Source organism: Aristolochia californica, unplaced genomic scaffold, assembly GCF_029961685.1.
Source record: "Aristolochia californica isolate CCGP_79_NKW_82.1479 unplaced genomic scaffold, dmAriCali1.0.hap1 SCAF_5, whole genome shotgun sequence".
Classification (NCBI taxonomy): Eukaryota; Viridiplantae; Streptophyta; class Magnoliopsida; order Piperales; family Aristolochiaceae; genus Aristolochia; species Aristolochia californica.
The window spans coordinates 6,916,543-6,932,082 of record NW_027182214.1 but is presented as its reverse complement, the minus strand read 5'-3'; the positions used below and the strand labels follow the sequence as shown (position 1 = coordinate 6,932,082).

At 36.1% G+C, this 15,540-nt stretch overlaps 1 protein-coding gene across 2 annotated transcripts in view; it reads left to right on the top strand.

Annotated features, from left to right (window-relative positions):
- LOC137966040 (AP3-complex subunit beta-A) overlaps nt 1-10,523 on the top strand; it is a 34,450-nt gene extending 23,927 nt beyond the window's left edge. Inside the window, exons 10-12 of one of the 2 annotated variants that reach the window (XR_011116176.1) lie at nt 8,550-8,816; nt 9,033-10,381; nt 10,462-10,523. Coding sequence is in view for 1 of the 2 variants with exons in the window: in XM_068812494.1 (XP_068668595.1) it covers nt 8,550-8,816; nt 9,033-9,393 (628 nt within the window). In the remaining variant the exon portion in view is untranslated. Of the gene's footprint in view, nt 1-8,549; nt 8,817-9,032 lie in introns of both variants that reach the window. The other variant, XM_068812494.1, reaches the window with a different exon arrangement.
- Nucleotides 10,524-15,540: the final 5,017 nt, after the last annotated feature.

Below are 15,540 nucleotides of genomic sequence, written 5' to 3'. Positions count from 1 at the left end.
GAGCTATAAAAGAATAGGAAGAGAGAAGAAAAAGATATTAACAGAAACCTGTGGATCATTTTATTTTTGAAATGGAAAATCTATGGATCTGCCTGCATTACAAGATAGGTCAAACCTTTTAGAAGATGGAAGAGGAGCAACCCTGGGGGGAAGTCAACCTCTGCAGAGAATAGTAGTCTTCTACAGTCTGGGATCTTTTCTTGCTGACTTCCTTTTTTTGTTTTATAAATTGAATAACCAAATGCAAAAGATTTACATGTTCTTAAGTTATTTTCATGAAAGAAACCCTCTTGAGATAATTGACATATATATTGCAACAGACAAGGATTAATGAAGTCAACAGAACTAATTATTAGAATCAGTGATAATGAGCATTTATCAAATAGATTGAGCCGGCTAGAAAAGCCAGCAACAAGAAACAAAAAATGCGTCATTGGAAAAAGAAAAAACTGAAAAATAATACATGATGAATAACTGTCTTACAGAAATGATCCCCCACAACTAAGTTTGCAAAAAGCCTTGAGAAGAGGCAGCTGGTTCACTATCAAATTGGCATTTCTAGGAGTATGCATCCAAGAAATCTGGAGCCATCCAAAATGTTATAAATCTCATCATAAAGATGAAGCAAATGCTAAGGTGGAAAAAAGCCTACTAAGATTACGTTGAACCACCCTCCACAATTAGAAGGCAAGAATACTACGATAAAAATGAATCCATAATGGATAGCTCGGAGCTTGGTCTTAATAAAACTGCATGTCTAAGAGCATAGTAGGCACGGATGACTGCACGATAATGACTTGTGATGATCCCTTCCCCTCCTATGGGCCTAGGTTTCCTTTTGAGCTATCATCAACTTTCAATTTAAACCACCATTTTTGGGGAGGATTCCACTAAGTCAAATTAGCATACCTAGATGAGGAGGATGTCCATCTATATCTTCCCAAAACTGCACTAAAAGAGAAGTTACTGACCCAGAATTTCATGTAATTAACATATTATGAAGGAATTGTAGATATGGAGAGAGAGAGTGAGAAAATTGAGAGAGAGGAACAATAAGAGAGCATCAAAGTTCTGGTTCTCCATGTGAGAAACCAGACTCGATTAGGGGCAGAAGTCAGTCTCTGATCACTTTTATTAACTCAATTCAGTAACTACAAGAAAAAGACATAAATACCCCTCTAACAAGAATATCATCCCTAATAACTCCCTAGTACATAAAAATTGAATTATAACTAATTTAAACACTTTACTAAGGTACCTAAGTGCGAAAGTAGCTAAATTACTCATTTACCCATAAGCACAGTGACTAAAATACTGCTGACAATTATGATATTCAAGATATTATATTCTCAATAGCCCTGCCAGTTTATCTGGATAATGGTAAAAAGTTCTACTATATAGTTCGTACCATGAAGCATAGATGGTTGTCACTATAGTAATCCTGCACAACTTTCCCTAGGATTTTATTGAAAGCCAAAAGAAGGGGGCGTGTAGGGATTTGGCTAAGATTTTTTGGAAAAAAATGAATCACAGTGTTGAAGAGAAGATATGGAAGCCTCTTACATGACTCTCACAGTAAGCAATCTCACAGAGGCAGAATTAATATGGTGGAGTCTTACAAGAGTCTTATAGAAGGTGGTCTCACAGGAAAGTCTCAGTTTAAAGGTGTTTTAGTTATGTTAGTCTTCTATTTATGTTGAGTTATTTAATTATACTAGGACTTATCTTTTAAGTGTTCGAGTTTGGGTGTAATTGGGACAAGGGTAGTTTAATTGTAATTGGACTCTACTGTTTTCCTCTATTATAAATAGGGGTTCATGTACTCTGATTACATCAAGTCAATGAAGTATTTCTCTTTTCCATAAATTCAACATGCTATCAGAGCAGGTACTTATATGTGGTCTTCCACCCAAATTATCTATATGTAAGAGCCCAAAGGGCCTACACGTGAGGCTGAGTGTTAAGGAATAGTCCCACATGGATTAGTGAGAACAAATATGTTGAGTTTATTAGTTGAGAAAAAGGTCTCCTAAGATGATTAGTCATTTTGGGATAGGCCTTAAACCCAAATTTGACATGGTATCAAAGCAGGTTCTGTGAGTTGACTTAGTCAACCCACAGAGATAATGTGATCCTTTTCTGATCTATTATCTCTAGTAATTTAGGTTTGTACTTATCTTATTTATCTCTTTTCAGTCCCTATACCTGTTGTTTTCTTTGCGTTATCACCTCTATATTGAGCTTTTCATATTGCATATTATATATTGATGGAAAGATATTCGAGTCTACTTTCTAAGGAAAAACAATTTTTTGCAATTAGAGTTATCTACAAAGAGAAATCGATATTTGAAGCAATAAAGGTTAGATTGCAAAAGAGGTTCGAGCAGCAGCAGAAAACTTCAACTTCCGAAAAATTTTATATGCTATCAAGAATGAGACTTTATATGGAGAATTATATATCAAAAGAAAGTTTTGTAAGTCTATTTTTTTACCTATTCAACCAATTCTCGATCTGAGTTTTTTATATGGAGATATTGATATTGGAAGAGTCAATGGTTATGCTGGCAAAAGGGGAAATAGTACTTAGTTCGGCCAGATTACAGAGACCGAAATCTATCAGATTATATATCTCAATAGAAGTATATTTTATGAAGAGAAGTTATACTTGGATGAAAGGTATTTAGTTTAATTTCAGAAGGAGAAAGTTTCATGTTAATTTGATCTTTATTACGGATATATTCACATTGGAAGAATCAAAGGTCATGATGGTATCTTGTTGCATTGAAAAATTCGAATTTAAGCCGAATTTTTTGCGTCACTTTTTGAATACTATTATTGATCAACAATATAAAGAAAATATCTCAATTACCCCTTTTTCGGTTACCTTTCTTCTACCATCCTTTTTTTACTCTCACATACCTCTTTGTGCCAACCTCTTGTTTGTTGCTTTGGTTGGTTTACCTTTATATATATATATATATATATATATATATATATATATATATATATATATACACATATATATAGGAGACTTTTTATATGTATTTGTGGGTCTTTTTTCGTCGTATTGTGAATGACAAGCATTACCCACTTATTACCCATTTCTATCTTTGAGAGTCGGTGCCCGGGTTGGGAAACTGTGATGGAGGAACTTATTACTACATCTATGTTATTTGGTTCAAGTTGGGATCGCTGCCATTACCTCCCAGCTTGAGGGGGACAAGTAGAAGAAGAAGTACAAGAAAGATGTGGTAATTTTAATGTGACAAAAATACTCAAGAAAGGGGGAGCACAAAAGATGAAGTTTTTGCATCTATGAAGATTTTTTTGCAGCAAAGAAAATTGAAGACCAAAAATCCTTCTCATTGCAAGCTGAAGTTATAAAATCTAACTTGAGGGGGAGTGTTGAAGAGAAGATATGGAAGCCTCTTACATGACTCTCATAGAGCCAAACTAATATGGTGGAGTCGTACAAGTGTCTCATAGAAGGTGGTCTCACAGGAAAGTCTCAGTTTAAAGGTGTTTTAGTTATGTTAGTTTTCTATTTATGTTGAGTTATTTAATTATGCTAGGACTTATCTGTAAGTGTTAGAGTTTGGGTGTAATTGGGACAAAGGTTAGTTTAATTGTAATTGGACTCTATTACTTTCCTCTATTATAAATAGGGGTTTATGTACTTTGATTACATCAAGTCAATGAAGTATTTCTCTTTTCCATAAATTCAACACACTAGATCCAGGAATAAATATGTTGGCAAACAACATCTGTGAACCATAACATGACAAATTAGACAAGTAAATGAGGCGATGGAGAAAAATATGGTCTTCTAATTCACTTGAGACATTACACATTTGACATTTTTCAAAGTTTGACCTCTAGGAATAAGCTGATAAGTGGTTAAGTATTTTCCCTTGGTCGCACACCATTAAAAATACCTTACTTTAGGGGGTATAGGGATTAATCAAGAGATGAAGCAGGATGAGAAACAAGATTATTTTTTTTTATAATGTGCCAATAGAAAGAAGAAACCATGAAAAAATCCCTAAGACCATATTACCACAATAACTAATAGCTTATTGGCACTTAATTGACATTGTTCTTTGTTTTGGTTCCCTTAAAATTATCTTATGCTGTGCAGCCAATCATTGCCCTAGGCTATCATGAAGATTTACTCTGTTATGAGGGCAGCAGATTGACATGGGTGCATCTTTTTCTGCAACTTGTTTCTATTTCTCAAGATGGATTAATTGAACTTTGATGGTTCCTCAAGAGACAATCTGGGCCCTTTTTGGAGCTGGGGAGTCTTTAAAGATCATCAAGTTTGGTCATCTTAGTGTAGTCCGTACCTTTAGGCCAATGGATTCTAGTAAGGTGGACATCTGTGCTCTCCCACGTGGGGCTTAAAATTATTTTGTCAATTTTATTTCTGCTCTTTGGTTGTAGAGGGACATTCACATATGACGATTTGCCAATACTTGTCCTACTTTGGGAAACTGTTCAGTTGGGCCTTGTTATCTTGCTAGTTTCTGGAGGAGTCTTCTTGGTGTATGTCTGGCACGATTATTTCAGCTTACAAACACCCTAACATCCATGATGCTTCAGAAGATATAACTGAGGGTTCTGTCTTTGACTTGGGTCTTGCCTTGGGTTCCCCAATATCTGCAGCTTGGCCAATATGTTTTGTCTTAGCTACCTAGTCTCATCTAGAAGTCCAAAACAAGACTTATTTTTACTGAATCAAGTCACGTGAGGCTTGAGGATCCTGGACTAGACTCGTGTCAAACCAAATCTCATGTTAGTTGGGGTTCTGGTTGAGTTAGACCTCCTAAACTGAACCAATTGGGTCTAAATCCTAGTTAAATTGCCAAGTTGTAAAGCGACTCAGTGATACACAAAACCATGATGTATTTGGTCCACTCCATGGAGTGGTATCCAAAGGAGTGTGAGCAACCTCTCTGAAAAAAAAGATCTGTATACATTCAAGCCTATTGACAGCAGATTTTTCACAATAAGTCGAGGGGAATGATACAAGAGAAGGTTTAAGACTAATTTTGGAAACAGTTATCGAGCCTATTAAGGGATGGCTGATTCTTATTTTTTAGAGAGCATGGTCGATTCATATTTTACCAAGAAAATTTATATGTGATCTTGATAATTTCATGGTGATCATCCAGTCTAGTTGAGGTTTTATAAGGTGTTAGACTGGGGGCTAAGTTAAAATGACCAAGGGAAGTTAAGGGGCCCTTTTCCAACTAATAACCACAAAAAAATTTTGAACAACCTGTGCAGGATTATTCCCACTAAAAATTTCCCTCATGCCTAGCCTAAACAAACAGATGCAGACAACATAGATGGGCCTCAGACTTAAGCAGACACAAATTGAGCCTACCAGAATCAAATTGGGCCACATAGTCATGTGTCCCAAAAGACAAGGAACAAAGTGGTCTAATGGTTCCATTTATTCAATGTGATCCATATTGTGTAGCAAAATTGTTCTCTAGGAGGCCTTTGATTAATTGGGCTTATCTTGACAAGACTATGCAAAAGATGGGATTTGAGGAGTAGTGGAGATCCTGAGTCAATAGTTGCACGTCTTCAGAAAAATTCTCGTTTCCAATCAATGGCGCTCCAGCGCTCCTAGTGGATGGTCACATTATTGCTTCTCTCTGGGACCCAATTATCAAAAAGCTTGAAAACAGGTTATCATCTTTGAAAGGCAGATTGTTATCACTAGTTGGGTGCCTCACATTAATCAAGTCCACTCTCTTTGGCATCCCTAATTATTTCCTATCGCTTCTCCAATGTCCCATCAGTTAGCTTAGAAAAGTGAGGCCCTTGAAAGGAAGTTTCTCTAGTGATTTGGGAAAAGGTCTGCATGTCCAAGCAAAGGGGTGGGGTGGGCATCAGAAGGATCAGAAGCACGAAATTATACTCTCCTTATGAAATGGCTCTGGAAATTCGGTTCGGATGACAATAGTCTTTGGAGACTAATCATCTGTGCCAAGTACCTGATCCCGGATTACATTCTGCCATCAATAAGTAGGGCTTTGAGCTTATTTTCTTTCTGGAGGGCTATTAACTCTAAGATTGAAAAGTTCTCGGATCAGATCAGATTGATTGTGAGATTTGGAATAACACCAATTTCTGGCATGATGTCTGGATTGGAAATTGATCCCTGGCTGTTGATTTCCCATTGATTCACAAACTTACACTAGATACTTTCTGCTCAGTTAAACAAATGTATAAAACTCTTTATGTGGGCAGTTGGAACCTCAACCTGCACAGGCCTCTCTTTCATCATGAGATAGAAAATATGCAGCTCCTTATTCTGAGAATTGATGCTTACTACATCAGACGGAATGGGAAGGCTAGGCTGATCTGGATGGGGAGACTTCTGGTACCTATTCAGTTTCTTCTTCCTGTAGACTCTGACCCTGATACTGATAGGATTCCCTCTCACCCCTCTTTGGCATGGAGGATCATTGCTCTGGGCCACATTAAAACCTTTCTGTGGTATCTTCCAAAAGGCAGAATTTTGACTTGTGACCAGCTCATCGGCAGATGTATGAATCCCCCTTGATCCCTCTTGTCAGTTCTGTTACTCCTTTGGAACTATTGACCATTCCCTTCTCCACTGTTGTTATGCCTAGGAGGTTTGGAATTCTTCCTAGAGACGATTTGGGCTATTCACATGTTTTCCAGCTTCCTTATCAGGCTTCATCACAGGTGGGCTCTCTCTCTAACTCCCCCAGCTGGGACGACTAATCTGGCACATGGCCCTCACAGCCTCGTCTTGGTTCCTTTGGCTTGAGCGAAATGAGCGCACATTCTCTGCCAATTTTGAATCTATTGGTTACACCATTGAAAAAACAGCTCACTCCATATGCATTGGACTAGACTGGGGCATGGCATTGATGACCGGCGCCTGCTCTCATCAGAGAAAACTGGAAGGCGGTGACTTCCTTTGCTGCTCATTAGCCAACTCGTGCAACAACCTAGATGCTCCCTCCTCAGGGATCCCTCAATTTAACTTTTGAAGGTGGTTCATTTGGGAGTGCCAGCCCCTAGGGTTCTAGAGGAGTGATTAGGGGCCACATTGGGCACATCCTTCTTTCGTCCGTGGCCCTTTAGGTATATCAGACTCAACCCATGCTGAAGTCTCAGGGCTCCTGCATGGGCTTTGCATTTTCAAAGACCACTTCATGGGTCAGTGGTTGTTGAAGGGGATTCTAAGACTATCATCTCTTGGGTGAAAGGAGATAGCGCATGACATTTTGATCAACAGTTCCTCCAAATTGAAGTACTGGCTGCTGGCATATGTATTGATTGGTTTCACGTCCCTAAGAAAGCCAACTCAGCATCAGACCACTTTGCTAGATTGGGACATTCTGAAGATGAGCTTTCTATTTTCCACAGTGTTTCTCACCGTAGTCTTTCTTCTTTTTTGCAAGGGATCTCCCCTATGCTTTACTTGATAGTTAGTTGATTCTGTTTGCTATTTGTTTGGGGTTTTCCTACTCTTTCTCCTTTTAATAAAATTTTTGCCTTTATAAAAAAAATTTAAAATCCTGTAAGTACTCGCATTAAACTCTACTGTTAGTAATGGGATTATTCCATTTATTAAATTTGGGTTTTATCAGGCCTCTTACTAACACTAAAGGTTTATAAATTTAGAGCTGTAAACTTTGGTGTTAACCATTTTATAATTAGGTTAAACTAATTAACACTTAGTTAAATAATTAAACGTAATCGCACCCTTATTTAAGTTAATGATCTGATTTATTAACATTACAATTTCTTATGTTCACCATTTCTTATTGCTAACCTTATGTCTGTTTTCTGTTCCATTTATTCATTTAAACTTCTGTTATTGAATTTTATGGTTTTGTTAGTTGATTTTAACACTCTGTCATGTGTTCTGTTTATTCAAAATCTAATGCATACTTTTCTGTCAAATGTTTATAGAATTGGAACAAAATGACCTATTATGAGTGTTACTTCAAAATGGCTTTTATGAAGTGCAAGAGTTGCTATCAACAAATGGCCTGTAGCCCATTAGTGTTAGTAAAGGGGAAAGCTGTATTAATAAATATTTTTATAATACATATATCTATACTTATATATGTATTTTTTCTCTCTCCCTCTCTCTCTCTCTCCCCTCAAATATATATATATACATATTTGAGGGGAAAGAGGTTGGACTCAAGTCTAACCAACCTTGGCTATAGTGAACTTTCTTCCTTTAAAAAGTTATACTGTTTAGCAGAATGATATTTACTTCATTATATTTACATAAATGCCATTTTCATTCTATCAGTAAAACCTGATGAAAATGAGAAAAAAAACTCGTATGGACATGAATATGAATGTATGGATACAAAGTATATAGTAGAATAAGATGAAATCAAGTTTTAATGTACTCAATTTGCATGTGATTGCCTAGCTTAAAAATTAGGTGCAGTTATCTGTGATGGACTGAGGCCCATACACTTTTTCTTCTTCTTCTTTTTCTTTTTTTTCCTAAACTGAGATTTGTGTGGATCTTGCAGCTCTGGTTCAAGTCATGATCTCCTTAAAATGGTTCCAGTGGAAGAGATTGAATTTCTTGGACCAGGACTGACAGCAAAGAAAATTCTTCAAGTCCATTTTCATCATCACTTGTTGCCTCTAAAGATGTTTATTTTTTGTAATGGGAGAAAATATCCTATTAAGTTGTGGCCTGATATTGGGTACTTTATGAAGCCATTATCTATGGATATAGATGCTTTCATTAACCTGGAATTACGGCTGCCTGGGATGTTCGAATACACTGGAAGGTCAGTAAGCTGTTCTTCCTCTTTCTGATACCATCTGGCGAAACAATTGTGAAGCCTTGGAATCTCTAATGAAGTTTATCTAAATTCCATCATTTCCATTTGGTCTACATAATTATATGGTGCAATTTCTTTTCCAAATAATGTTTTACATTCTTCCAGATTACTGCAGTTTTTCATAACTACTTTATACTAATGAGAAAATACTTCTGTTGACAGTTGCACCTTCGGTGAGCATGTGAAGGAGCTAAGCTTTGAAGACCACAAGTCAATGAATGAGGACAAGTTTCTTCTGGTTTGCCAGAGCCTCGTGACCAACATGCTCAGTCACGCTAATCTTTTCCTTGTATCTGTGGAAATGCCAGTTTCTGTAAAAATTGATGATGCATCAGGTCTTAGCTTACGATTTTGTGGTGAGATCCTGAGCAGTTCAGTTCCATGCCTAGTTACCATCATGGTTGTTGAAGGTAAGTGCACCGAACCACTGAAGCTTTTGGTCAAAGTCAACTGCAAGGACACAGTTTTTGGTTTGAATCTTCTGAACAGGATAGTGGGTTTTCTTGGTTGCCCATCAGAGTGAAGATCCCAACAAATTCCATATTATTGTAAATGAAGATTTCATTCTGCATCTGAGTAGAGAGTATTTTGTTCTGGCCTGTAGACATTTCCTGGGTGTGGTTAGTGAAGCATAACCTAGGTGGTTTATAAAAAAACAGGAAATGTTTGAGTTTGTTCAGCTGATGATGTTGTTATTATTAAAACCAAAGATCTGTTCTCTGTGTCTTCTCTTCACATGCCTTCTAGTTTGGTCCTCGTAATGCATTGGAAGGATATAACCGCTTCCTCTTGCTTCTTGCATCCCCTCTGTTGTCTCTTAGCTGTTCCGTCCCAACGGATGGTTGAAACTGAATTTTTATGGGAGTTCAAGAGAAAATCCAAGTCCACTGGAAGTGGTGTCATTAGGGACCATTTGGTACTAGATTGTCCAGCTCTACTCTGCAGCGTTGTGGGCATTGTGATCCATTTGAGGCAGAACTCCATGCCTTCCTTTGTGGAGTAAATTTTTTTTGTGAGAGCTTCTCTAGTTCCACTGTGTAGAAGGTGATTCCTTGGTGTTCATATCATGGTTCAGCTCCAGTAAAGATCCCTACAAGGAGATTTCCTCACATATATGATGAAGTTGTGGACTGGTGTTGGCGAATTCAGGTTCAACGTGTTCAAGCTTTGTGTAGGGGTAATTTAATGGCTGATTCTTCAATACCTGTTGTGGTGGTGGGTTCATTTCCCTTTCATGTTCATTAGTGACTTTTCGTCGTGTATTTTTTGTATGGTGGAGCTAGCATTTAGCCTCTTTTCTATTGTACTCTCTATTCTCCTTTTGATTTTTCATCTTTTTCAAAAAAGAAAAGGAAATTTTTTTTATAGCCTCTACACAGTGAAGGTGGAAGGCAGTGTGTGGCAAAGATGTATTAGGCAATCTCTTTGGGGTGTTAGTTGAGTAAAATTTATGAAGCCAACCTAGCAGTGTTAGCTTAAGAAGTTATAGAGGCGATTATCCTGTTGGAAGGGTAAGCTTCTTTTGCTTATTGATCAGCTTACTTACTCTTGTAAATTTTGCCTTACCATTCTTAACCATTTTTTTTCATAGGTTCCATGTCCCATTTCTATTGCATCCCAAATTGAAGCGAAAGAATGTTATTTCTGTTGGACAGGGTATATTGGCAGACTTCAGTAGCATCCAGTGAATTGAGATAAGGCCTTGTGTGCTCAAAAGTGACATAGGCACTAGGATAAAAAATTCATCCACAACTAAATCTTTTCTGCTCAAGTTGCTATGGAGATTTCGAAAGATAATTGTTTCAAAGAAGAGTAATTGTGACAAATGTCATTATCAAACAAGCTCTTAGTTTCCCTCTACTTGTGCTTCCCCGTGCACCACATTTTTTTTTATAAGGCAATCTTCCCTTTTTGGCTCACATTTGATAATAGTGTGAGGTCGAGCACAAGCATAAGATTTATGGAAGATGTTTGATATTGGTAAAGGGTGTCTATTCTGATGATTTTGGCTTTATCTAGTTCCATCTATGTCCTTGAATTGTGGGTTAGCATCTGGGGTTTTTGTGGTTGAGACTGGACTTTGAAAGGAACATTTCAATCTGGAAGCTACGAAGATCAGTGTGGTGCTTGACAAGCTTGATGCTTTCTACAATGGGGGGAATGGTGATGATTAGGGTTGTGAATGGGTTGGGTAAATCCACAATCCAAATCGTCCCCTATCCACAAAACCCAGTCCAATCTGCAAATGAATAGATTGGAATAGTTTGGGTAAAAAATATTGATCTGCACTTAATATGAATCAGTATATGAAAATGTCTTGAACAAAATCCAACCCAAACCAATTTGATCCACAAATTGAAGTGGATTGTATTAGATCTAAAATTTTTAAAATTGTCACAATCTGCGGATATTTTATTTTGTTATATAACATATTGATAATTTTTTTGCATGCTTTAGAGCATGAATAAATGGTTATGCACTTCTAAATTTCCATGTATCCATCAAACACTCCCCTGATATTTCTCTGATATTACTTAAATCTAATGTTATGATTGGTAGCATATAAATCTGGCCATCTATTTAAATTACTATGGGCTAAGGGACTCTATCATGATTTTTTATTTTTAAAGAGTTTGATGATAGAAGAAAAGTTACAACTAATTTAGTAGGAAGTTGTGGCATCTTATCTTTTTTAAGTTGTTTTTTTATATGATATTGATGTTAAGTTCTACAAGGATAAACCTCAAGATGGGTTGGGTGAATAAGTTTATCAATTACAGTGGCTCAAATGAGTTTTCTACTTGCCCAACACTTGGACTTACTGGCAACAATTACTAGGTACAAGCACCTACACCCGCAAAAGGAATTTTCAACAACTATAAATCAACTTATCTATGTTTTGGTTAGTTTACAAATATATGGGTTTACCATTTTTCACATTAAATGGCATTTTTTTTTTGTTGAACATGATGGTAGGTTACACATTTTGGAGTAATAATATGGGTTTGACATTGTATTAATTTGAATTTATGTAAAAAAGGGGTTGACTCCTTTGGAAGTGGTTGACTATTTTTAAAAAATTTTGACCTCCTTCAAGAGGATACATGTAGTTGACTCCTTTTTTTTTTTGTCTTAACACCTCTTCAACTTGCACAATGGGTCAACTCCTTTTTCTAATTCCAAACTCACCGTTTCAAGGGTTGACTCTTTTTCTTGCTTTTGATGTTTTTGCCTTTACAAAGGTGTTGACTCTTTTTTGAAGGGTCAACTCTTTTTTACTCTCTACGGTAAAAGGGTTAACTCCTTTTAGTGTGGTCAACTCCTATAGACTTTTGTGCTTTAAGCCTTCAGTTGTCTTACTCAAGGGGTTGACTCTTTTTTGAATTCACAACTCACTGTTTATAGACATCAACTCTTTTTTACTTTAGTTTTTCATTTTTTCAACTATAAGGGGTCAATTCCTCTGTATGTGTTCGACTTTTTTTAGTCTTTATGCCTCAAGTCTTCATCTTAATTCTCTATTGAAGTGGTTGGAGTCATCTCCTTAGCCAAGATTTTAATCAATGATGATAGGAAAAGTTGTTGAAGCTTATAGTTTATGAGCTTTTTATTTATGTTTGTTGAAACTACCAATTTATTAATTTTTTTTAAATGTCCTTCTTGTTCTTTTATGGATGTTATATTTAAAACATTTTTAACTATGTTTTATAATGGTCAATTCAATGACTTTGTTGCAATTAATGAAATTTACTTGGAACTAATGAAATATTTGAGGTGATTACATTTATATAAGATTATTATATTGCTCTTCTATATCAAATTTTGTATTTGTTTATATCATATAGTCTTCTTCAGTCTCTCTCATTATATAAATGCAAATTATAAACTACTAGAAAAGCTACTCAAGGGTATTTTGGTTATTTTACATATAAAAATGTTCTTGATTTCATTGTCATCTTGTTCTACATCTTTTATATGTAGGTAGACTGAATTTCATGTGGTTTGGTTATGTAGAATGGGAGATATAAGGATCTAAGTCATTTAAGTATGTAAGAGGCATATTTGTAATTTTACCAAGGCCACTTGTTTAATAGAAAGGGGGTCAAGCTCGACTCTCAACGAGACTTTTCTCAAGAGTCTCTTGCTCTCCCTTGCTTCTCCTCTCTTTCTTCCTTCAATTTCTTCATTCTTTACTTCATATTTTCCATTTTTACATGATATCCAAGCACGAAACCATTGTTTAAAGCCTTAGATTTGGATTTTTCTTCTCCATTAAAGACTGCATCATCCTAGAAGAAGAGATTTTGAGGTTTGTGTCCTATTGATTAAGCAAAAGTCGAATTTTCTTCTCTTTTTGCCAAAACCTTAGGGTTGTTGATCTTTGCTGCTATTGCAATTATCTATGAGATAAAATCCTATAAGGACTTTCAATATGGCGAAAATCCCCTTTCAGCCAAATAAATGGCATTTTGACTACGTCATCACCTTGGATGATGATGTCAGTCCTAATCATTGCACTTTAATGACTTTTGAGTGCATACTTATTTGGTGGAATTTGTGCCAATTTGAGGATTTACAAAAATTGCAAGAAAGAGAAGTGGGGCCCACCTACCTTGTGCAGCGAACTTGTTACCTGAAGCTATATTTTCTTAATTGTGACTATTTAGTGGTGATTATGACTGATTCCTTTGAGGTTTATACTCCATAAAGGGAAATTGGCAATTTTGATGGAAAAGATACTATTGATATCACCTTGGAGAAATTGCATGGATAGAAATATTTTAGCTGAGCCAAGTTTGTCTGAATGTATTTAAAAGCCAAGAGGAAATCTATATATTTCAAAGTTGATCCTCCAGTGCCTATGAATGATGATTGGGAGGCAGAGGATAGCTAAGTTATGACTTGGACTATAAATAGTGTTGATTCAAAATTGAGTAATCAAATGATGGATTGTGAAACATCAAAAGAGATGTGGATGCCTCTAGAATCGTTGTATGCTCAAGAGAACAACCTATCTTGGCTATATGAATTATATATAGATTTCTTTGGTCTTAAAAGGAGTAACAGGTCTTATGGAATAGTACAGTGAATTTCCTGGGGTATGGCAGGAGATAAATGTTGATCATCCGTTCACTGTAGATGAACAAGACTTGAGGAAATAGTAAAATCATATACTAGTAAAATTTCTTGATGGACTGGATTCTGAATTTGACAGAATTAAAACAAAAGTACTTGCATTTGTTGATGTGCCTACATTGTCTACAACTTTTAACAGAATTATGTATGTTGAAACTACAATTGTACCCAAGGCTGGTAAAGGAGTGAAGGTAGTGGATGGCACTGCACCTATCACCTCTAGCTTTACAAATTCTTCTAGAGGTCGTAGCGGTGCTAGTAGAGGATGATCATATTGTCTAGGAGTGATGTGATCGACATAGAAGTGGTGAAAACACATCTGGAAAAACACTTTCAGACAAAACATCTTGGTTCATTGAAATACTTTATGGGCATTGAAATGGCAAGAAGCAAAAATATGTAACAAATATGTTACAAGAGTATGGGTTATTTAGTGCTAAACGTGTTGAAAATCCAATGGAAGTTGGAAATGACCTTCATGATTGTCAAAGTGTTGAACTCAATGATTAAATTGTGTAGCAACGGATAGTTGGCAAGCTCATATATGCTACTATCACTCATCCAGATATTTTCTTTTGTTGTTAGTGTAGTTGTCTAGCTCATGGAATGCCCAAGAAAAGCTCATTTAGAAGTTGTGTAGAGAATCTTGAGGTACATAAAGGGGTCACCTAGAAAGGGCCTTTTATTTGAGCCTCATGATCATCTGAAGATTAAAGCCTTTTTTGTTGCTGACTATGTTAGTTCTAAGCTAGACAAGAAATTTACCATAGAATACTGTGTTTTTAGGAGGAAACTTGATAAGTTGGAAAAGCAAGAATCAAAACATTGTAGCTCAGTCTAATTTATAAGCAAAGTATAGAGCAATGACCCATACTATCAGTGAACTGATGTGGGTAAGGTTTGCAACACGAAAGTTGGGATTTCAACTGAATGAGACTATGTACTGTGACAATAGAACAACAAAATTTATTGCCAGCAATATTATGTTTCATGAAAGAACAAAATACATTGAAGTGGATTATCATTTTATTTGTGATGCTGTGATGAAGAAAGAGGTAATCACTCCCTATATTCGGTCTAGAGATCATATTGGAGATGTGTTCACTAAGGCATTGGAAAACATGAACTTATGACATTTTGACTGGGTCTCATGAACATATATGCTCCAGCTTGAGGGTGAGTAGTAGAAAAGCTACTAAAGTGCATTTTGGTCATCTTATATATGCAGATGTTCCTCATTTCATTAAGATCTTGTTCTACATCTTTTATTATGTAGCTAGACTGAATTTCATATAGTTTGGTTATGTAGAATGGGAGATATATGGATTTAAGTCATTGAAGTATATAAGGGGCATATTTATAATTTTACCAAAGTCTTTTATATAATAGAAAGGGGGTCGAACTCGACTCTCAACGAGACTTCTCTCAAAAGTCTCTTTCTCTCCTTTGCTTCGCCTCTCTTTCCTCTAATTTCTTCATTCTTTACTTCATATTTTCCAGTTTACAGAGACTAATATTTTAGATTAAAAGTTTA